This window comes from Microtus pennsylvanicus, chromosome 2, assembly GCF_037038515.1.
Source record: "Microtus pennsylvanicus isolate mMicPen1 chromosome 2, mMicPen1.hap1, whole genome shotgun sequence".
In the NCBI taxonomy this organism is placed as follows: Eukaryota; Metazoa; Chordata; class Mammalia; order Rodentia; family Cricetidae; genus Microtus; species Microtus pennsylvanicus.
The window spans coordinates 109299555-109322739 of NC_134580.1; the positions used below are offsets into that span (position 1 = coordinate 109299555).

General features: G+C 42.5%; 1 protein-coding gene across 1 annotated transcript in view; it reads left to right on the plus strand.

Annotated features, from left to right (window-relative positions):
- The window catches only part of Atrn (attractin), a 141528-nt gene extending 120122 nt beyond the window's left edge, over positions 1 to 21406 (plus strand). The window contains exons 25-29 of the mRNA XM_075962200.1: positions 6908 to 6969; positions 9917 to 9995; positions 10999 to 11106; positions 13139 to 13253; positions 16884 to 21406. Of these exons, the coding sequence (XP_075818315.1) occupies positions 6908 to 6969; positions 9917 to 9995; positions 10999 to 11106; positions 13139 to 13253; positions 16884 to 17008 (489 nt within the window). The 3' untranslated portion in view covers positions 17009 to 21406. The remainder of the gene's footprint in view (positions 1 to 6907; positions 6970 to 9916; positions 9996 to 10998; positions 11107 to 13138; positions 13254 to 16883) is intronic.
- Positions 21407 to 23185: the final 1779 nt, after the last annotated feature.

Sequence of the window (23185 nt, forward strand, 5' to 3'; positions counted from 1 at the left end):
GTCATGATAAGGGAGCATGGCAGCTAGTGACAGGCAGTGGTGCAGAAACAGGAAGCTAAGGGCTCAGGCACAAAGCAGAGAAAGCAAACTAGATGGTAGGGTTCTTTTTAATGCTAAGATCACTATCATAGTGATGTACTTCCTCTCAATCCTACTCCTCCTAAACCTCCCCAAACAGCACCACCAAGTGGGGAACAAGTATTCAAATGCCTGAGGCTATAGGAAACATCTCATTCAAACCACCACAGTGGTAGAGTGCTTGCATGCTTCCATAGTGTGTACAGGCCCTGGGTTTAATTCTCAGCCAAGGAGAGAATGTGAGAAAAGAAGAGGGGAGAGAGGATAGAGGAGAAAAGGGAGAGAAAGAAGGGAAGTGGGGGAAGACAGGAAAGCAGGGAGGGAGAGGAGAGGAGTAAGAAAAAGGAAATAACCCGTCTATATTTTAATAGCACCCTCTCATTCTCAGAAGTTCTCAGCTTGAGCATTAAGTTCAAGATTGACCAACAAAGACTGACCCAGTGGGTAGGTGTTTCTGGGTGGGTTGTCAATATATTCCTAAACGTGGTGTGGCTGTTTCTTTCCTTACAACTTTGTGATTATGGAGACTTTAGATGATCAGTGCTGAACAGAAGACCTTTAGAGTCTTGGGTATCCCAGCCAACTACCATAGTTTATTCAGACTCTTTGTGAGTATACACAGAATATTAACTGGTATGTTCTACTTTGCCAAGAAATCGGGCCATGGTTGAGATCTCCACATTAAGAGAGAATACCTAGGAAGCATTATACCACAGACCAGGACCTAATGGGTCCTCAGAATGTGATATTAGCATCCAGTAATTAATAAAAGTATCTCATGGATTCCTTTAAGTGTAAACGCTAAGGGAAAGTAATTTTTTTATTTATTGGAGTTATTTATTTTATGAGTGTTTTACCTATGTGTATGCATATGTACCACATGTGTGCAAAAAGGTCAGAAGAGGCCATTGGATCTTGGAACTGGAGTTACAGACAGTTGTCAGCTTCCATGTAGGTGCTAGAAATTGAACCCAAGTCCTTTGCAAGAGCAAGAAGTGCTCCTAACCATTGAGCCAGCTCTCCAGGCACATAAAAGCTACTCTTAAAAGTCAAATCTAAAACAGGCTACAGTGGCATATGTTCCAACACTGAGGAGGCAGAGGCAGGCAGATCTGTGTGAGTTTGAGGCCAGCCTCATTTATGGAATGAGTTTCAGGACAGCTGGATATACACAGAGAAACTCTGTCTTGAAAAAGACCAAGAAAAAAAAGTCAAATCTAAGCCATGCATAGTGATGGTGCACACCTTTAATCTTAGCACTTGGGAGTCAGAAGCAAGTGGATCGCTGTTCAGCCAAGGCTAGGCTAGTCTATATAGTGAGAAAACAAAACCCAAAATTGTTTACCTTGCATTTCTGAGTATAAGTGATAAAGACACAGAAACTCATAATATGGCTTCTGTGATACCATTGGAACCTGATTTACTCATGGAGCTTGTGTGGAATTGAGTGATCCTCAGCACCACAGATGAAAGAGTGGGGCAGGTAAATTTAGAAAAATAAGATGCTAATTATTTACTGCTTTGTTACTTCATCACAGTGGCTGCCCTTTAAACTGCTAGCCAGGCTACTAAGCCTGGGGGTAATTCTGTCCCTGCAGGCAATGACTCTCTTGCTGTGGCTAAAGGTAGCTTTAATTAAATCTCTATCATTCTAATAAAACTTAAAAGTCTAGGGTGGAAACCAACAAGCTCAGAGAGTTAGAGTAGCAGCTAACTTTCTCTCTTAGCTGACATCCCAGGAAGCCTGTCTCCTTCCACACTGCCCCAACTTAAAGACCCACACTGTGCTCTTCCCTGGTACTTTCTACCAACTAGTTGCTAACCTCACCTCTCTGGCCCAGGTTAATTTTATTTGATTAGCACAAATACAACACATCTTTACATATTTAAACAAATGAAGCATAAGCAAATGTAACATATCTTTGCCTAGTTAAACATTCCACAACATTTCCCCCTTTTGTCTAAATAAAAAGGAAAAGTTTTAACTTTAACATAATAAAACTACATACAATAAGGACAGTTATCTAGTAAGAATTACATTTACAGTATGCAGTCCCTTTGCATTTGGCAAATTTGGAGAAATCACTCTATTATCTATCCTATCTTGATGAATCTAAAGCTCAGTACCTAATTTACCTTCTTTCATTAAGTTTTCATAAGGAAAACTATAACTGTCTACTCTTCAACTCCATCAAAGATCCCAAAAGGATATATTATTTGAGTTAACAGAAAGTAGAGTGTAAGCTATAGATGGAAGTTTCTGTCCTGCCCTGTTCCACAGCCATTCAGTCCCAAAGAAACAGAAGCTTATATTAATTATAAATTGTTTGTCCTATTGGCTCAGGCTTATTATTTACTAACTCTTACAACTTAAATTAACCCATAATTATATATTAGCCACATGGCTTGGTACCTTTTATCAATGAGACATTCTTATCTTGCTTCCTCTGCATCTGACTGGTGACTGCAGACTGAGCCTTTCTTCTTCCCAGAATTCTCCTAGTCTGGTTGTCTTGCCTGGCTACTGGCCAATCAGTGTTTTAGTAAACTAATAGAAATGACAAATCTTTACAAGATACACGACATTATCCCACAGCAGCAAGCAGCTTCCAAAACTATAGAAATGACAGAGACACCTGTCTGCCTGGACCATCACCCAAGGTTCCTCTTAAACATTGGGTCATCCATATTCAGCCTATGAATATCTGGCAGAGTTTTCTGTGAAGCAGGAATTTTGAAGGACTGGCGGCTTTGTCTTGGCAAAGTTCAGCGGTAGTTTTCCTTTGTGTCCTGCATGTCTGGTTTGGATGGTGTATTGTCAGCAATCGAGGCAAGGGCAGTTTCTTTCCCAAATGGCTAGTTTTACCACACTGAAAGCAAACTCAGAAGTTCTTTTATGAAATAGATTTTTTGCTGCCAGTAGCAGATATGTCTCACTGTCATAAAAATCCCCATGTTAACAAATCATTTTAAATGCCATATTCTGTAGGTCTTTGAAGTGTTTGAAGACCATTACATCTAAAATATATCTCTGTATGATCTTAAAACATTTAACATAGCTACAAGTTTGATTATTATAGATGACTAACTACTAACCTACATTTAATTTACATTATATTTTTTAATGAGCCGCATAAGCACAGTACCCTATATAAGAGTAGAAACATATATACAGTATAACAAAAATAACTTTAAATTTGTATCACTGTACCAAAATCCATACCAATGTAAAATAGGTAAGGTTAATAGTTTTCTTTTTATCCTATATTCCTTCCCCCCCCCCCCCAAATGATGACAAACATCCATAACCCACCAAATGATCAAAAATCACCCACCCCATCTCTTGGGAGTCTGGGTGTTGTGTTTTATAGATTTCTTCCTGTAGTCTGAGTGCCACAGAATCTTAGGGAACCCTGATAAAATTTAAATAATGGTCAAGTCCTGGGAAAACTAGTTGTAACATTGTTGTCACTCTCATAACTGTTCCCATGCAGAGGGGTCAGTATATACATCACCTGTCATGTGGTTTTCCTGGTTTATCTCTTCATGTCTGTAGCCAGGGTTTCCAGGAGGTCTCCCCTGATCAAATCTGATCTCTATTAACCCTGAAGGAGCCTACAGCTTTTTGTTTCCTGTGAAAACAAAAGCATAACCTCTTCCCCCAACACAATATATAATTTGAATTCCATTTTAAAGTTAAGACATCCCTAAAGTTTCTAAGCTGGTTTAATTCAGCAAACTCTTTTATAATTCCATGTCTTTCAGCAGCTGTCATTCACTCATCAACATTCAAAAAATGCAAAGTTAACACAACACCATACAGGATCCAGACTCCCTGTGCATTTCCCATCTTTTCATGTTTTTTTTTCCTTTATATTATTTTACTTCTCTTTAAAGACTTTATTTTTAAACTATTTACTTTTTCTATGACTATCTGTACCTATTTTCTTTTCTTTCTTAAACCCATGTACATTTTTAAATATAGTGTAAGCTCTTTAGATGTTTTTGCCATCTGGATCTATCTTTACTACATGTCTCTAGCCTTTTTCAACTGTGTGAGCCAAACCTTAAACTGCTAAGTGGCTTTGTGTTGGATGCTGGCCGTGTCCTGCTTAGGCCATGAGAGCCAAGCTTTATCCCCTACAGGCTTGGTTGAGGGTTGTGTACAGCTGGCAGCTGAGTCAAACTGGGAGCTGTATTCACCCACCCCAGCTCTAGGAAGCTAGTACCCACACTGTGTCTGGCACTTTGACCTAGCTTATTGTTTTTACTTAACATGCCAGCTGCTCAGGTGCTCACTGTATGGCAGAGCCTCTTCAGGAGGTGTATCCATTTATTTTTTTATTTATTTATTTTTATTGAGAAAAAGAAAAAATAAAGTTTCCGCCTCCTCCCAGCCTCCCATTTCCCTCCCCCTCCTCCCACCCTTTCCCCCTCCCCCCACTCTCCTGTCCAAAGAGCAGTCAGGGTTCCCTGCCCTGTGGAAAGTCCAAGGTCCTCCCCCCTCCGTCCATGTCTAGGAAGGTGAACATCCAAACTGGCTAGGCTCCCACAAAGCCAGAACATGAAGTAGGATCAAAACCCTGTGCCATTGTCCTTGGCTTCTCATCAGCCCTCATTGTCTGCCATGTTCAGAGAGTCCAGTTTTATCCCATGCTTTTTCAGTCACAGTCCAGCTGGCCTTGGTGAGCTCCCAATAGATCAGCCCCACTGTCTCAGTGGGTGGGTGCACCCCTCGTGGTCCTGACTTCCTTGCTCATGTTCTCCCTCCTTCTGCTCCTCATTGGGACCTTGGGAGCTCAGTCCAGTGCTCCAGTGTGGGTCTCTGTCTCTATCTCCATCCATCACCAGATGAAGGTTCTATGGTGATATGCAAGATATTCGTCAGTATTGCTATAGGATAGGGTCATTTCAGGTTCCCTATCCTCAGCTGCCCAAGGAACTAACTGGGGACATCGCCTTGGGCTCCTGGGAGCCACTCTAGGTTCAAGTCTCTTGCCAACCCTAAGGTGGCTCCCTTAACTAAGAATTGTGCTTCTGTGCTCCCCTATCCAACCTTCCTTTATCCCAATCATCCTGTTTCCCCAAGTTCCCCCCATCCTCCCCTTCTCACTTTTCTCTCCCCATCTCCCCTTACCCCATCCCACCCCATCCCACCCCACCCCCAAGATCCCAATTTTCTCCCCGGCAATTTTGTCTACTTCCCATAGCCAAGAGGATAACTATATGTTTTTCCTTGGGTTTTGTTGTTATTGTTTGTTTAGTTTTTTTTTTTTTTAGATTTTTCAGGTCCTCTGTGGAGATTTGGGTCCCATCTTGGGTACCAAACGTAGCAGGCTTTTTGGGGGGGCCACCAACAAGCTCCCAAATCATGACACAGAGACTTATTATTAGTTACAAATATTCAATCTTATCTCATGTTTGTCCCACTAGCTCTTATCACTTATTTAACCCATTTCTCTCCATCTACATTTTGCCATGGACTTTTTACCTTTCTTTTATTCTGTATGTCTTTCTCCATGTCTGGCTAGCTTGCAGCTGCCTCTCTTTCTCCCTCGTTCTCTCTTCTTGTTCTCTTCTCTTTTCTCTCTCCTACTTATTCTCTCTGCCCACCAACCCCTCCTATCCCTATACTGCCTTGCTATTGGCCATTCACGTTTTTATTATACCAGTCAGGTGTCTTAGGCAGGCAAGATAAAACAACAATACATCTTTATATAGTTAAACAAATGCAGCATAGACAAAAGTGATACATCTTTGCCTAGTTAAATATTCCACAATTGACTTTATCTTTTTTAAGTTTTTATTTAATTTGTTACTATTTTATATTTATGTGTGTTTCTGATGTGTGTGTTAGAGGAACAAGGGCCACTGGATCACAGTTTGATTTTACCTGCTGAACCAAGCATCTTGATGGTTCAGCTTCCTAATTGTTATCCTGCTTACCATCTTCAGTGAAACAGTTAGCATCTTCTTAGTAATTGTTTCGTTTGAACATACACTGAACACATCTAGTCTGAAATCTAAAACTAATGCTTAAAAAGTTTCAGATTTGCCAGGCAGGTGATAGTGATGCAAGCCTATAATTTCAGCATTGGGAGGCTTGAGGTCGAATAGTGAGCTCAAGGGCACCCCAAGCTTTTGAGATCCTGTCTCTGATGAAATTAAATTATATGGATCTCAAAATATCAGAGTAGGAATGTTCAGTTACTGGAAAAGTCTAGCCAAATATCCCAAAAGAACCCTGAAATCTGAAGCTTATTAGTCCCAAGCATTTATTTTATTTTATTTTATTTGAGGTAGGGTCTCTTGGGTGCTGGAATTAAAAGTGTGTGCCACCACTTCCTGGCAGTCCCAAACATTTTAGATAAAGGATCTCAGCTGTACCATTATCTTCCCAATAAAGCCCTGGTCCGTGAACCTGGTGACGTAAGACCAGTAGGAGGTGTTAGTGTGTGATAATAAGGTTACTGTTTCCATACTTAATCAATTCTGAGATACACAATAGATGATACCTGCCCTCAATACAACAGTGCTATAAAAAGCATTATGCCAAAGTTTAATTTGCAGTGTTTTTCTTCTACATAAAATAATGTTGCCTTTTTTGGTTCTTAGTATTGAAATACATTAGGAATTTTCTTGTATTCTTGGTACTAAAACCTGTTCATTTATAGTAAAGTTACTAAGTTAGAAATTATAACCTATTGGTTTCAGGTTTGTAGCCTGTAGCTGAGATTATTTTGTTCAAAACAAAACAAAAAAACCAATAGAAGCTGAATCAGTGAAGCCGTTTTGTAGCCCGTGTAACCACTGCTGTTTTCTGCCACAGATTGCCTTCTCCCAGCACAGCAATTTTATGGACCTGGTACAGTTCTTCGTGACTTTCTTCAGGTAATTCCTCTCATACTGACTGCACTATTCCTTTGAAACAGCCCCTTAATTCCAGCTTAGTTTGTACTTGCACAGCTGCATGTACTCACAATAATGTAACTTTAATCTGACCTGTTTAAACATTACGACATAACTCTTAAATCAATGGAAGGGAATTTTGTGTGTGTGTGTGTGTGTGTGTGTGTGTGTGTGTGTGTGTGTGTGTGTAATTTGGCTCTCTGTATGAGGAAAAGCTTGGACTAAAATAGTTTTAGCAATGGTCACTGCTGTGTGAGCTACATATGTGCTCCGTCTTATTTGAGAGATGATTCTGATGAGCATCCATAGTGAAAGTAAGGTAAATCTTATTTCTAAACCCCTATTATTATACTTTTCTGGGTAATAGTTTATTTTTCTGAGAATGATAAGTTATTGCAGTGCTCATAAGAGAAGCAGCAAGAGCTGACCTCACTTTCCTATATCCTCCCCAAAAACAGAAATTGCTTTAGTGATTTACTTTTTTACATTTAACACTAAATCTTGATTTTTCAACTCAGTTACTTTTTTTACTTTGAGGGTCTTTTTATAGTATTCCTGATTTCTTGAAACTCTGTGTAGAAGAGGCTGGCCTTGAAATCACAGAGTTCCTTCTGCCTCTGTTTCCCAAGTACTGGGATTAAGGTGTGTGCCACCAGCCAACTCGGTTATTTTTTAGTATTCTCTACACTTCCATACTCCATCATACACACACACACACACACACACACACACACACACACACACCAGGTACACACAAAACTCCCTTCCATTCATTTAATAGTTATAATCACAGTGCTTTGACCTGTTGTGTTAGGAGCGGCGGGCTGCATCCCTGGCACCCGGCCGCCCACATGGCTAGCTCTAGCTTATGCCCCAAAATAATTACACGGAAACTGTATTCTTTTAAACACCGCTTGGCCCATTTCTATCTAGCCTCTTCTAGGCTAGCTCTCATGCCTGGACTAGCCCATTTCTAATAATCTGCTGTAGCCCACGAGCTGGCTTACCAGGAATGATCTTAACCTGTGTCTGCCTGGAGTGGGAGAATCATGGCGATTCCTTGACTCAGCTTCTTTCTCCCAGCATTCTGTTCTGTTTACTCCACCCACCTATGTTTTAACCTATGAGGGCCAAGCAGTTTCTTTATTGCTTAACCAATGAAATCAACAGATTGATATATGACACTCCCACATCATTGACCAACCATAAAATCATGAATTGACTTATGATTCTACTTGCTAGTTTTTTAGATGAAAAAGGTCACCTTTTGCTTATCCTATATGTAACACTTTATTTACTATTGTTTTTCCTCCTATGAGTCTACTCCAGAGTTATACCTGTGTTCTGACAAAACAAAGATCTTCCACGATGGTTGTCTCTTGCCTTTAGTCTCTCTTGGGGCACCCCACCCTAGAATGTTCCAGCCTCCTATCCTTAAATGTACTAGTCTCTAAGGCCTGCTGTGTAATTGTCATTGTCTGAGTTACTTTTCTATTGCCATGACAAAGCACTATGATAAGGCAACTTGAAAAGTTTAATCGGGAGATCACAGTTCCAGAAGGTTAGAATCCATGACCATCATGACAGAGAGCATAGCAAAGGCAGACCAAGCATAGCATTGGAGGAGTAGCTAGAACTTAACTCTGATCCACAAGCGTAAGGCAGAGAGAGAGCTAACTGGGAATGACATGGGCTTTTGAAACCTCAAAGCCCACCCCTAATAACACACCTCCTTCAACAAGGCCACACCTCCTTATCTTTCCCAAACAGTTGCATCAACTAGGGACCAAACATTGCCTCTGGAATCATAGTCGCTTTCCCCATTCAATACATGGTTTACAGAGGAAAGAAAGCTGAAACTCTTTATAATCATTAGACAATTAGTTTTTCCTCCTAATATTAAGAAAGTTGTTGGCTTAAATTTGATAATTTTAAGTTTATTTTATTGGTAAATGCATATATTGCTGGGCATGGTGGCACATCCTAGCATTCAAGAATCTGAGATGAGAGATCACAAATTTCAAGCTAGCTGAGCTACATAGCAAGACACAATCTTTGAAAAGAAAAATAATTAATATACACATACCCACACTCACAACAGAGTTATTATTACTTTCATTTCAGTAGTGCAACCAAGTCCTTGATAAGAAGCTGCTTAAGGTAGGAAGTGTTTGGGCTCAGAGTAGTCTAGGGGATCCTGCCCCTCCCAGCCCAGGAGTCATGAGCACAGGCTCATGGGGTGGCTGTCACACTGCATCCTCAGTCAGCAAGCAGAAAAGATGGATGTTGCTATTCGGCTCACTTTCTTCTTTTTATTCAGTCTGGGACCCCAGCCCGTAGAATGGTGCTGCCCACATTTAGCGTGTATTATCGATACTCAATTAGCTCAGTATAGAAACTCTCTCATAGACATACCAGAGGTTTGTCTCCTATGTGACTCTAGATCCTGTCAAGTTGACAATCAGTGTTCATCACCACGTATGTATGTATAATTACAGAAAATATATTAATCATTGTACATAAATTTCTTTGGCCTACCTCTTATTAAAAGTTGATTATTAATTGAAATTTATTTTTCTCATTCTGTTTGAGACAATGAAGTTTACCACATTGATTGATTTGCTTGCTTAAATTATTATCTGTTATCATGTATAGCATTCTAACAAAATTGCTTTTCTCATTTTCTTACTTGTGGTAAGCCATTACCCTTCTGGGAAGCTTAGTGAGAAGTCAGGGCTTGGTAACACCTTCCAGAAGTCAAGATTGGAAGCTTGGGTCAGCTAGCCAGGGTTTCTCACATTCCACTTCCTGTGAGCCAGTCCGTCACATACAGCATCAGGAGCTTGGGAGTTGGGATGTTGAGGGTGTCTCACCGTGGGAGCCAGGCATGGCAGTGTGGCGCTGACTCACGTGTGCTCTTTCCCTGCAGCTGTTTCCTCTCTCTGCTTCTGGTGGCTGCAGTGGTCTGGAAGATCAAGCAGAGCTGTTGGGCATCCAGGCGGAGAGAGGTAAGCCCATGCAGACAAAGTAATAAATTTCCTTAAAAACTCATTTCCTCTCCTTCTTTTCAGGCATCACTTTTACCTGTTCTGTGAAACTAATATTCATGAAAAGCATGCTGCTTCCTCTGCATTGTATGATTCTACTGTGTGCTATATCAGTAGATTTCAATTATTGTTCCATAAATATTATTAATTCTGCCACAGCCACAACCACTTACTGAGTTAGCAATCTTCTAAGAGCCATTCATAAGAATTTGAGTGAAGGGACAGGTTTGCCTCAGTGATGGAGCCCTTGCCTAGCATGAACTGAGGCCCTTGGTTTTGGTCTCAGCACCCTCTAATAGCACAAAGGTAGGGACAAAGCTTTTAACTTGGGGGCAGGAGGAGGATCCAAAACCAAACTATAGCTATAGCCAGTATCATTGATTATGATGAAGTACTAGAGTTGGTGCCAACAGACACATTATCTAGATAGCCGAGGACCTCTAAATCCCAGACCCCTCCCTAAATCCAGAGCCCTGCTTGTTCTAGTCTGTGATTCCACATTTATTTGTGTTTTCATCTTATATCTCTCTTAAGGGAGAGTAGTCTCGTGTCCTATTGGCCATGTGGGGGGCACATCTTTCTTTATTGTCATTGCTTTGGGAATATTGGTTCAGGATTTGACATAAAGCAGGGTAGACTGACTTTAGTCTAGTAACAGAAATATGAAGAAGTAAGTTTCTGTCCTTTTATATATTCAGCCAGCAGATACTGTAGCATTATATCCACCACAATTTTAGCTTATGTCTCTTACTGGTAAAGACTTTTCATAAAATACAATAGTGTTACTCCATCTAACAGAATTTAATACCTTGTACTGTCTAGTGCCTGGTTGTGTTCAGTTTTCTGTAGCTGCCACAGAAACTGATCAGTTTGAACTGGGGAGAATGCAGCGTCTTTAATATCTAGTATTCACTAATAAAAACTCAATACTCAGTATATTAATACATACTATAATATTCATTAGCAACTTCTTCGGGAGATGCAGCAGATGGCCAGCCGCCCCTTTGCTTCTGTAAATGTTGCCTTGGAAACAGATGAAGAGCCTCCTGATCTTATTGGGGGAAGTATAAAGGTGAGAAGTGGTTCAAAAGTTCATATAACAGCTTTCCAAAACTCGGGTCTGAGTCTGGCGAATCAGAGGAAGCAAGTGTTGTGATTCATTAGTCCTGCTTTCCTTCTCTCTCTGCGGCTCAGCTGAAACACCAAGATTGTGAGACACTCTTGCTCTCAATTCCCAGTTGCTGGTTCATGTCATCAATCAGTCATGGTCAGGAGAGCTTAACGTGTAAATCATGGTTGTTATTCTCTCAGTGTTTGTGCCAAATACTTAAAAGTTTTTATATGAAAATATCTAAACTGGACTAGGTGTAGTGGCATGTATATTTAATCCCAGCACTTAGGAGGCGGAGGCAGGCAAATCTCTGTGAGTTCCAGGCCAGCCTGGTCTGTATATTGAGTTTCAGAACAGCCATGGCTACAGAGTAAGAGAGAGCCTGTCTTAAAGGAGTGGTGGGGACAGCTCAATTTACTATTAATTACTCCCCTCCCACACACAGAGAGACTTTGGATTTGGTTTTGTTGTTGTTGTTTGGTTTGGGGGTGTTTGTTTGTTTTTCAAGACAGGGTCTCTCTATGTAGCTTTGGCTGTCCTAGAACTCACTATGTAGACTATGCTGGCCTTAAATTCAGAGACCCATCTGCCTTCTGAGTGTAGAAATTAAAGGTATGTATGTGCTCTACACCCAGCAAACCCCAGAGTTAAAAAACAAAACAACAACAACAAAAAACACTTATAGGGCTGAAGAAATGGCTCAGTGGATAAATATGAGAAATGGAGTTTAGAGCCCCAGAACTCAAGTAAAAACGAGGCAGATAAGGTGACAGTACTCAGGAGGCAGAGATAGGATTCCCAGGGCAAACTGGCTGGTTAGACTAGCTGGAACTGGCTTCAGGTTCAGCGAGATATCCTCCTCAGTAAGTAAAGCAAAGAACTGAGGAAGACCTCCTTGTGCACGCGTACCTGCACATGCACTTGTAAACGCATATATATGCACGCACACACACCATACATCATGTTTAGAAGTTGGAATCTTTGTGCACTGTTGGTAGACTACAGAATTATGCAGCCACTAGAAAACGGTAGACTGGGCATGGTGGTACATGCCTATAATTCCAGCCCTTAGAATGCAGATGCAGGAGAATCACCAAACAGTATTTGTCTCAAGAAAAGAAAAGCAATACAAAATGTAATACAGGGGATTCTTTGTATGTCAGTGTTCATGACAGCACATCATAATTGCCAGAAAGGAGACGCAGTCAAGTGCCTGCCAGTGGCGAGTAGATAAGCAGAGTAGTGTTTGCTAAATCAGAAATGATTTATACTTTAAAAGAAGAGGGGTCTAGTATACACTGAGACAAAATAAAATAGTAACTGCCAAAGCTTGGAAGAGGAGATGAAGGAGCTGTTGTCTAATGAGTAGTATAGAATTTCAGTTTTTCATTTTGCAACATTAAAAAAACAGTCTGAAGATGGAGAAAGTAGCTAAAACATACTTCCATTTTCCTTTATTTTATGAAGGGTTGATCATGCAGCATGCATAAAGCCCCTAGATCGAGAGAGAAAGAGAGAGAGAGAGACTCATTTGTAATAACAAAGCTATCTCTCAAGCCTGTAAAATTCTTTTAAAAAAATAAATAAAGTCTGCAACAGAAAATGAATAAATTTTCCAGAGTCAAAGCATCTAGTAAGCAGATGAGGAATCCATTTGGGGAGCTGTCTATCTTTCACAAGCTCTTAAACCCAACAGGCTATGACTTAGTGGATGAAAGATGCATGGATAAGCTTGAATATAAAACAAACAACTGTCTCCTTAACATCAGGGTCTCTGTGCCAAGTGTACAGGACTATCTGACAGACCACCAGACACACACTGCCAACCCTGCGACCTAGAGAGAACCTGTTGACATGGGCCCTTCCTTGGCACTCATGTGGCTCTTCAGAAAAGTGCTATGGAAACAACTCATAGCCAAAATTGTTGACCTTATAAGCACCTGACTCTGAAGTGCGGGGTCGGTGAAGGTACTTGTTTGTTTTCTTCTTCCAGACTGTTCCCAAGCCCATTGCCCTGGAGCCCTGCTTTGGTAACAAAGCTGCAGTTCTCTCCGTATTTGTGAGGCTCCCTCGAGGACTGGGCGGAATTCCTCCTCCTGGTCAGTCAGGTGAGTAGATGGAGCAGTGGCAAACACAGGTCTGTGAAGAGCTACACCGCAGACATTTCTTCCTGGCCAAGAACGTGGGTATGGGGCACTGTACTGTAGTGCCGTCTCTGGCACAGAGCTTTCGTGAGATAATTCCGTACTCCATAAACTGCGTTCTGAGCACTGATATTTCTGTCCTGGGGTGGAAGCCAGGACCCTTCTCACAGTGCACAGCTTCCTCAGCCACACACCCAGTATTTCTGATTCCTTGGCTCTATTGCTCTAAAACTTGTTCTTACCTTAAATTTCGACTTTCTCCTTCTTCATATGCTACTAATCATCTCCATGTTCCTGGCATCCAGCCATGTCCTCAAAGTTTGTGTTGCCCTAGTAAATATTCCTAGCCATGCTCTTCGTCTTGTTTAAGGTCTTGTTATGCAGCTCAAGCTGAACTAGAACTCATTACATAACCCAGAATACCCTCAAATTCATAGTCATCCTCCTGTTTCAGTTTCCAGAGTACCAGCTTTTTACTCTATATTAAATATGGGGCATAAAGAAGTATTATAACAACATAAAGAAGATTTTTGAAAATTACAGTTTCATTAGGCTGATACAGACCAATTTTCATTCTTTTTCCTAGCCCTCTCTAGCAATTTAATTTAAATAATTATATAGGCTTTGGGAGTGGGAGAACCCTGAACAGTTTTTAAGCACAGTTTGTAGCCAAGGATGACTTTGAACTTCTGGTCGTCCTGCCTCCACCTCCCCAGGGATGAGATGTACCACCACTCCTGGTTTAGGAGGCACTGAGGATCAATGCTAAGGCTTCATGCATGCCAGGCAAACCCTCTTCTAACCAAGCTACACCCATAGCTAGATAGGCATTTTTATTACAATTATTCCTCAGCATTTTCCCCCTAAAATAGCATCTCTACAGGAAACAGGCACCAGTGGTGATTTGGGCCGGAACAGGGAGGAGAAATTACTTTCACTGCATACTGTCTTATATTTTGAGATTTTTCTTCCTTTTTGCTGAGGCTCAAATCTAAATCTATCTTTATTCTTTCTTCATTACAATCATTTACATTTTTACAGTTTACTACATATTTTACCAATGTCTTTTATACTTTCCATCAAACATGTAAGCCATTAATTTATATAAACCTTGGGGCTGGAGAGATGGCTCAGTGGTTAAGAGAACCGACTGCTCTTCCAAAGGTCCTGAGTTCAGTTCCCATCAACCACATGGTGGCTCACAACCCTCTGTAATGAGATCTGGCGCCCTCCTCTGGCGTGCGGGCATACATGGAGGCAGAACATTGTATACATAATAAATAAATAAATCTTTAAAAAAATTTATATGAACCTTGTCTTCAAGCTGGAGGCAGAGATAGGAAGATTGCTACATAGTGAGGTCCAAACCAGCCAGGGTTACACAGTGGAACCCTGTACCAGAAGGAAAGTTCTTACTTTTAACACAAAGGCAAAGGCAGTATGGAATGCAGTTTCAGAGTATCTTGATTATGAAGTTTTGCCTAGAAATGCCTCAAACAATGTGAACATTTTAGATCAGTTCAGTTGCAGTGGTGCTGGGGGCTCAAGATTGCCTCAGCCAGAACAGTTTAGTAGAGAAGAATTCTTTTATCCTTGTCCAGCCCTTCATCAGCTGTCCAGAAGGGCCTCCACTTACCTGGCCTACTAGAAGGACTCTATGGTGTCCTCAGAATGAAAGCCTTAGGTGTGATGAGGTCAGGACTCAGTCTTCATCTTCCCTTGGCATCCCCAGACACTGAGCCCCTAAGTGAAGACCAAGTCACTCTATGATCTGGCTATCTGGGCAGTGTCTCCTGCTACCACCCAGCTCAGCAAACACTGACAGGTGCTTCATAAAGGCTAGGTCTCCAGTGGGCATAGGGACGTAACAGGTCTGTAGCCTTTCCTATCTCATCCTTTATGTAATGCTCCCACCCTCTGAAACTCCTCAAAGCCCCACTCAGTCCAGGGGAGGCTATCCATGCCAAGCCTCCCATTACTTTTTCTTTATGAGGTAGTACGAGTTAGCCCCAGACTTAATCCTCTTGCCTCAGTATCTCCAGGGCTGGGGATTGTAGACACATGTCATTATGCCAAACTCCTATGCCCGTTCCTTTGAAAAATCTTTTCTGGGATCAAATCCAGGGCCTGAGCAAGTGCTCTACCACTGTCCACCTCTTCTTTGTAACGGTCCCTTTCCTGGATATGCCTTTGCCTGAACGACAGTCCTCACTAGTGTGGGCTCCTCTCTGTGTATCCGACGCTGGCCCTGGCCCCTTCCTCCTCCTCCCTTTACAGACAAATAGAGTAGATTACCAAACTTACTCCTCTGCTCATTAAAGCAGCCTTGGCAAAATGCTGAGTATGGGTTGGCCACTTCCTCCAGTGTTAGAATTCCAGCTTCTCTGCTGTCTTCATCAAGGTTTCTATTGCTGTGAAAGACACCATGACCATGGCAGCTCTTAAAAGGAAAACATTTAATTCGGGTGGCTCCCTTTCAGTTCAGACGTTCAGTCCATTATTATCATGGTAGACATGGTGGCATGTGGGAGAGGACATGGTGCTTGCTGGAGAAGTAGCTGAGAGTCCTACATCTTGCAGGCAACCGGAAATGGTCTGAGGCACTGGATGGTATGTTGAGCATATATGAGCCATCAAAGCCCACCTCCACAGTGACACACTTCCTCCAACAAGACCACACCTACTCCAGCAAGGTCGCGCTTCTGAATAGTGCCACTCCCTTTGGGGGACATTTTCTTTCACACCACCACACCTGGACTGGTGATTTCCCTGACAAATGCCAGGTTTATTATACAATGCTAAAAGGACAAGCCGGTCACTGGGAGTGTCTGTGAGAATAAATGGTAAAGGTTCTGATCATTTCTGTGTGCTCTGAAACATTACCTCAGTCACTCTTTGACTCCAACACAAGCTTTGTGATGTACTTATCTCAGCCCCATTTCACACATAAGGAAACTGCCCTACGGGAGGTTAAAGAACCTTGCTCATTCTAAAACTTAGCCCACGACACTGTTGAGCACTGCCCATGGTAGATATAAGAAAGTCATGCGGAATGGTGCGAGGCTCAGCCCATAAAGGCACTCACCTCACTTCCCAAGCCTGATCTAGAGCCCCAGAATTCTCACTGTGGAAGGGAAGAGGTAACTTCTAAAGGCTGCCCTCTGGTTCACACGTGCGACATTGTTTACACACACAAATAAATAAATAAAATTTTAGTAGCTTGTGCTGAGCCAGTGATAGCGGATGAGGTGCACATTCAGAGTGTGGCTGCATTCTCATTCCTTGCTTCTACCCCGAGGCAGAGCCTCTGTGATGTGCTGTGGAGGAGAGAAAAGTGAGTAGTTAGGCATGCACAAATAAACTCTGCAAGAGCATGGAGCTGACATCATCCCCCAGATGGAAAAGGAGAGGTGAGATGGAAGGACTACTGTGAATACCTCCTTTATCTTTCACCATGGAAGTGTAAAAGGAAATTGGAAATTATCTTTTTTAGACGAGATCGGGCGCATTCAGGGTGGTATGGCCGTAGACGAAATTATCTTTTTTAAAGTAAGCCCATCATGACATGTGTCCCTTCTTATGGGTTCTTCCAAGGTCTTGCTGTGGCCAGTGCTCTGGTGGACATTTCTCAACAGATGCCAATAGTGTACAAAGAGAAGTCAGGAGCTGTAAGAAACCGGAAGCAGCAGCCCCCTGCACAGCCTGGAACCTGCATCTGATACTGCGCCAGGGACTCTCCCTCACAGAGGGCACATGGTACACCAAGCTGTCGCAGGGTAGGGTGCAGGCAGGAAGCAGGTGCAGAACAGAAGACTGGAAACCCTTGAAGCATCCACCTCATGTGCATGATCATCCAAGCTGTTTTGATGGTTCATCCCTTCTGTGTCCAGCATCTAACCTTTTACTTTTGCATAGGAAATAATTTAACTACAAGTCTAAGAATAAGCTGCTCTACTCATGGGTGGAGGAGACCAGCGTAGAACCAGCGAGAGCTGAAAGTGATGCTGAGGTCCCTTGTGGAAACTCCTCTTGGGAGTCTCAACTGCAAAGCTGATGACCTTGCCAGCAGCTCTCCAGCAGGGTCTTCCGACACTCCTCAGACGGATTGTTCTTATTTGAAGCTTGTTGTCTTTTTACAAGATGTGCTTTTACTCTCTTCCAGGAAGTAGCTTTTTTCTAGCTGAGAACTAATAACGGTCTGTCTCTTTGAAAGTCATATCAAAGTATAATCAATGGGGCCTTGTTTTGTTTTTTGGAGACAGGGTCTCACTGTGTAGCCCTAACTGGCCTGGAACTCACTATGTAGATCAGGCTGAACTGAACTCACAGGGATCTTTCTGCCTCTGCCTCACAAATGCTGGGATAAAAAGCGTGCACCACCAGGTCCAGCAAAGGGGGCTATTTTAAATGTCAAGATCAATTGTGTTAGAATATAAACAAATGTAATAGATAATTCTCTATAGCAACTTGATTAATTTTAATTCATTCTTCTCTTTATCTCACACTGTCATGCACACACACACACACACACACACACACACACACACACTAAGTGCCTAGACTTTAAATAGATCTAGCAACTGGAAAGTTAATAAGCCTAAGTTTTTACATGACTCTGTTTCTCCATTCTTGTAGAATTTAAGTAACTACCATTGCAATCTGTTCTTTTTCTAAAGTCTAGTTTGCAGCCAGCAGAGACTTCTCATCCCAAGAAACATTTAATAGGGACTAGCAATAGGGACTGAGTGACCACCAGCCCCAGCCTAGTATCACTCTAAGCCTGATGCTGGGCCAACCTTCTGGGTTCCTTCTGCCAAGGCACCACGGAAAAGTACTCACTCATGTCATGTGCCTCTTTGAGCCGATAAGAGCACTGAGTGTGTGGGACACTTGGCCCTGTCTTCCTGCAGCCCGCTCTCTCTGTGCCTGTGGACCATCCCTAGGTTGGATGGTGCAGACACTAGAAGAGGGGTGATGCCTTGCATTGGGGCAGCATCTGCTCAGAGCCAGAAAAGGGCCCTGGTTCCATCTCTCCCAAGTGTGGGTTGGCCTGGTCTCCTCCCAGACCCAGCTGGTGGTGTGAGGAGGAAGTGGATGCTCATGAGGATGAAAAGCACATGGGGAGAACGGAAGGGACAAGACCTTCTTCTAAACAGAAAATGACAGCAGTAAGAGGGGTGAATGGCCCTCTGCTCTGTGCCCCGGGATCCTGCCTGGACATTGCATCTCCCCACTTATGGTGCTCAGTATTCTGGCGTTACAGCAGCCTCACCTTCCTTTGCCTGCTGCATGTCCTGTGATTCTGCTAGTACCTGACTAGAACAGACCTCAGGCAACCATGCTCAAGTTAGGAATTTGGAGAAGTTAACACTCAAAAGAACAGAAGCCGTAGCATTTCATCTTTAAATGCAGTGCCAAGAGAGGGGGGCATTTCTCTAAGGCCAGCACTAACCCCATTCCCGCCAAGACACTCCTGGAGAGAGACTTCCAAGCTGAACCATAAAACACGGATGCACAACGCACTGCTGGAAGACTCACCTCTCAAAACACTGCTTTTTCACAACATTATTAAAGGACAGGAGTTCCAGAAAAGATCCCAGTCTCATTCCCTGTGCAGTTAAGAGTGCCCCACATCCACATCCCTACCAAAACCCAGCACCTATAGGCATCTGCAGTGGCCTAACCCTTCGTCTCCATAATCACCAAAGGGTTTCTTGGCCAGGAAGGGGGGGGGAGAGGGGTTTGTCCTACAAGGAAATTTCCCCTGCTTTGCTCAAAGGACCAAATTTCTTTGGCCAAAGAAATTGCTTCTATGTTAGCTCCACACCTTGAAATAATATGTACCATGGCTCCCACCTACCTTCTTACATTTTTCCCTTAGAGATACTGTTTATTCTTTGAAAAGGAAGAAGCAAATGGCATTTGATTCTGCTCCAGTAGTGGAGAAACAGCCAACTCCACCTGCATCTCCTTCATAGCCAACAGCTCCCTTCAGGCTTGCAGCAGAAGGGAACGGCAGGGACAAAGAGCTCAGCTCAGAGCCAGTTACCGAGAGGACATGGGGTTGTGACCCAGAACTGTGTGGCATGGGAGAGCATGTATATAAATAGTCATGAAGACACTGACCTTGCACTTGTACATAACTATACAGTAGTGTCCAGAATGTTCAGACATTCAGGGTGTACATAAAACAGAAAAGTATCATAATGTATTTTTATTAAACATTAACATCTGAGTTTCACCTAGTCTGTTTCTGTGCCATATACTGGGTATCCAAGCTCTGAGAAGTCAACTTACCAGGCCCTGATCCTTTGATAAGGCCACACATTGTACCACCATGCTGGTGTGTTCAGTAGCCTTGTGCCCGTTAGGTAACTAAGTAATGATTCAGCTCTCAGAACACCTAAGAAGAGCAAGCATGGTGACACCGCTGTGATCCTAGCATTTAGAAGATAGAGGCAGGAAGAGCAAGAATTCAAAAATGAGGACTGGAGAGGTGGCTCAGTGGTTAAGAACACTGGCTGCTCTTGCAGAGGACACTGGTTCAGTTCCCAGCACCTACACAGTAGCTCACAACCCTCCGAAACTCCAATTCCAGATGATCTGTTGCCCTCCACTGGCCTCCTTGGGTATTGCATGCATGTGGTGCACAGCAAATATGCAGGCAAAACACCCAATACACATAAAACATAACGAAAATAATTCAAGAAGAGCCTGGGCTACATAGCAGGAGCCTGTCTCAAAACAAACAAACATACCTATGAAGAGCCAGGCAGTGAGTCTGTTTACATGGCAGTACACAAGAGAACTCAGGAAGCAAGAGTATCCATACTGTTGTGCATTTAATGCTCCTTGTGACTTCTGGCATCTCTGTGGGGTGACCAGTCTAGTCCTGAGGTATTCTGTTACTCTTTGAAGTCAAAGACTGTTACCTGTGAACATTAGACTTTGCAAAGGGGCTCTCTAGGCCACATTCTGTTGTAGCTTTGTCTAAAATTTTAATGACGTTTCTGAGAACCGTGTTCTTTTTATACTAAAAACTGGGGATGGGGGCTCATTTGTTAATAAATAGCGCCGTTTCCCTACACCTCAGCCTCCTGTCCCCCTCCTGGTCTTCCCTACACAGTCTGGAGAAGGGTCTGAAAGGTCAAAGGAGATGTAGCAAGAAAGCACCCCATTGGCTCCTGAGCTAGCCTGTAAGAAGACTGTCAGCAAAAGGAAAGTACCAGCATATCTGGAAGGCTTGAAGTGTAAGATGGGATCTCGTTAGGGAATTGGAGAAACAAGAACAGAACACCCTGAGTAGGCGATGCCACAGCCTGCCAGTACCCATCCTCCTTCAGCGCAGTGGGGTGTGCAGGGTGAGGAGTGACTTGCTTCCTTGGGGGATGGTGCTGTTTTTATGAACACTTTGATCCTTGGTGTCCTTTAATTGAACAAATATTTACTAAACACTTGTAAGCTAAGCTAACATAAGAGCAGTGACTGGGGTAGAGATCCAGCTCTTTGGACACAGTCCTCACCCTAGGGGAGCTCCTGGGGTGAGCCATGGCTCCCTGACGAGTCTGAAGTGTTGACCCTGGTCACACAGCCCCCAGCACAGCTCTGGACCGAGATGTCAGCATGGCCTCTGACTGAGCAGAGCCTCTGGAGCAGGCGCCTGCCTGCAGGGAGCCCTCTGGGTGCCCTCCCAATTGCAGAGAAACTGGCACCTTCTCTGCTGAAGGACCCGGACTCTGCACAAAACATTAGTAAAGCCTGCTGGGCCAGTTTGGCCTCTCGAAACGTTTCACGGTTATTTACGGTTCGCTGTTTGTCTTCATCCAGCTTAGTCTGTTCATATAGTCTGTTCATATGTGTAATTAGCATCTGTTGCACTTGTGTAAATATGGAGTAAGTATTGTAAACTATTTAATTGCTGGGATTGTTGGTGTTATACCTACATTTAAGACTGCAATTTTTGGTATTTTTTGTATTGTAAAATAACAGCTAATTTAATCAGGAACGAGATTTAAGGGGGTCTGCATTTTAAATGCAAATGTGAAGCACTTGTATATAAACAAAAGTAAATATGTAATACAAAATTCCTTCTGAAATAAAAGTAGATCTGGTAAAAATGTGGGCTTCCCTGAATATTTCATGATGATGCTGATTTTATTCTATATTTACATTTCATTCATTGTATTAGCAGTGAGGGGACAGAGACAACTACAGCTACCACCCTCAGCAGCCTGAGGGGTCCCCTAGTTTAGGGAATGCAGCTCAAGATTATTGGCTTCGGTCCTGAAGAGAATTCCAGGACTCAACAGTCTATGAAGCCATGAAGCAACATTTAGTAAGGAATGTAACATTTGTGTCTGTGTGTGTGGGTGAGTACACATATGTAACATTTGTGTCTGTGTGTGTGTGAGTACATGTATGTAACATTTGTGTCTATGTGTGGGTGAGTACACATATGTAACATTTGTGTCTATGTGTGGGTGAGTACACATATGTAATATTTGTGTCTGTGTGTGTGGGTGAGTACACATATGTAATATTTGTGTCTGTGTGTGTGGGTGAGTACACGTATGTAACATTTGTGTCTGTGTGTGTGAGTACACATATGTAACATTTGTGTCTGTGTGTGGGTGAGTACACATATGTAACATTTGTGTCTGTGTGTGTGTGAGTACACATATGTAACATTTGTGTCTGTGTGTGTGAGTACACATATGTAACATTTGTGTCTGTGTGTGTGAGTACACGTATGTAACATTTGTGTCTGTGTGTGTGAGTACACATATGTAACATTTGTGTCTGTGTGTGTGTGAGTACACATATGTAACATTTGTGTCTATGTGTGTGGGTGAGTACACATATGTAACATTTGTGTCTATGTGTGTGGGTGAGTACACATATGTAACATTTGTGTCTGTGTGTGTGGGTGAGTACACATATGTAACATTTGTGTCTGTGTGTGTGGGTGAGTACACGTATGTAACATTTGTGTCTGTGTGTGTGAGTACACATATGTAACATTTGTGTCTGTGTGTGGGGGTGAGTACACATATGTAACATTTGTGTCTGTGTGTGGGGGTGAGTACACATATGTAACATTTGTGTCTGTGTGTGTGGGTGAGTACACATATGTAACATTAGTGTCTGTGTGTGAGTACACGTATGTAACATTTGTGTCTCTGTGTGTGGGTGAGTACAAATATGTAACATTTGTGTCTGTGTGTGTGTGGGTGAGTACACATATGTAACATTTGTGTCTGTGTGTGTGTGTGTGAGTACACATATGTAACATTTGTGTCTGTGTGTGTGAGTACACATGTATCATTTGTGTCTGTGTGTGTGGGTGAGTACACATATGTAACATTTGTGTCTGTGTGGGTGTGAGTACACATATGTAACATTTGTGTCTGTGTGGGGGTGAGTACACATATGTAACATTTGTGTCTGTGTGTGTGTGTGAGTACACATATGTAACATTTGTGTCTGTGTGTGTGTGAGTACACATATGTAACATTTGTGTCTATGTGTGTGGGTGAGTACACATATGTAACATTTGTGTCTATGTGTGTGGGTGAGTACACATATGTAACATTTGTGTCTGTGTGGGTGTGAGTACACATATGTAACATTTGTGTCTGTGTGTGTGAGTACACATATGTAACATTTGTGTCTGTGTGTGGGGGTGAGTACACATATGTAACATTTGTGTCTGTGTGTGTGGGTGAGTACACATATGTAACATTTGTGTCTGTGTGTGTGTGAGTACACATGTAACATTTGTGTCTGTGTGTGTGTGAGTACACATATGTAACATTTGTGTCTGTGTGTGTGTGTGAGTACACATATGTAACATTTGTGTCTGTGTGTGTGGGTGAGTACACATGTAACATTTGTGT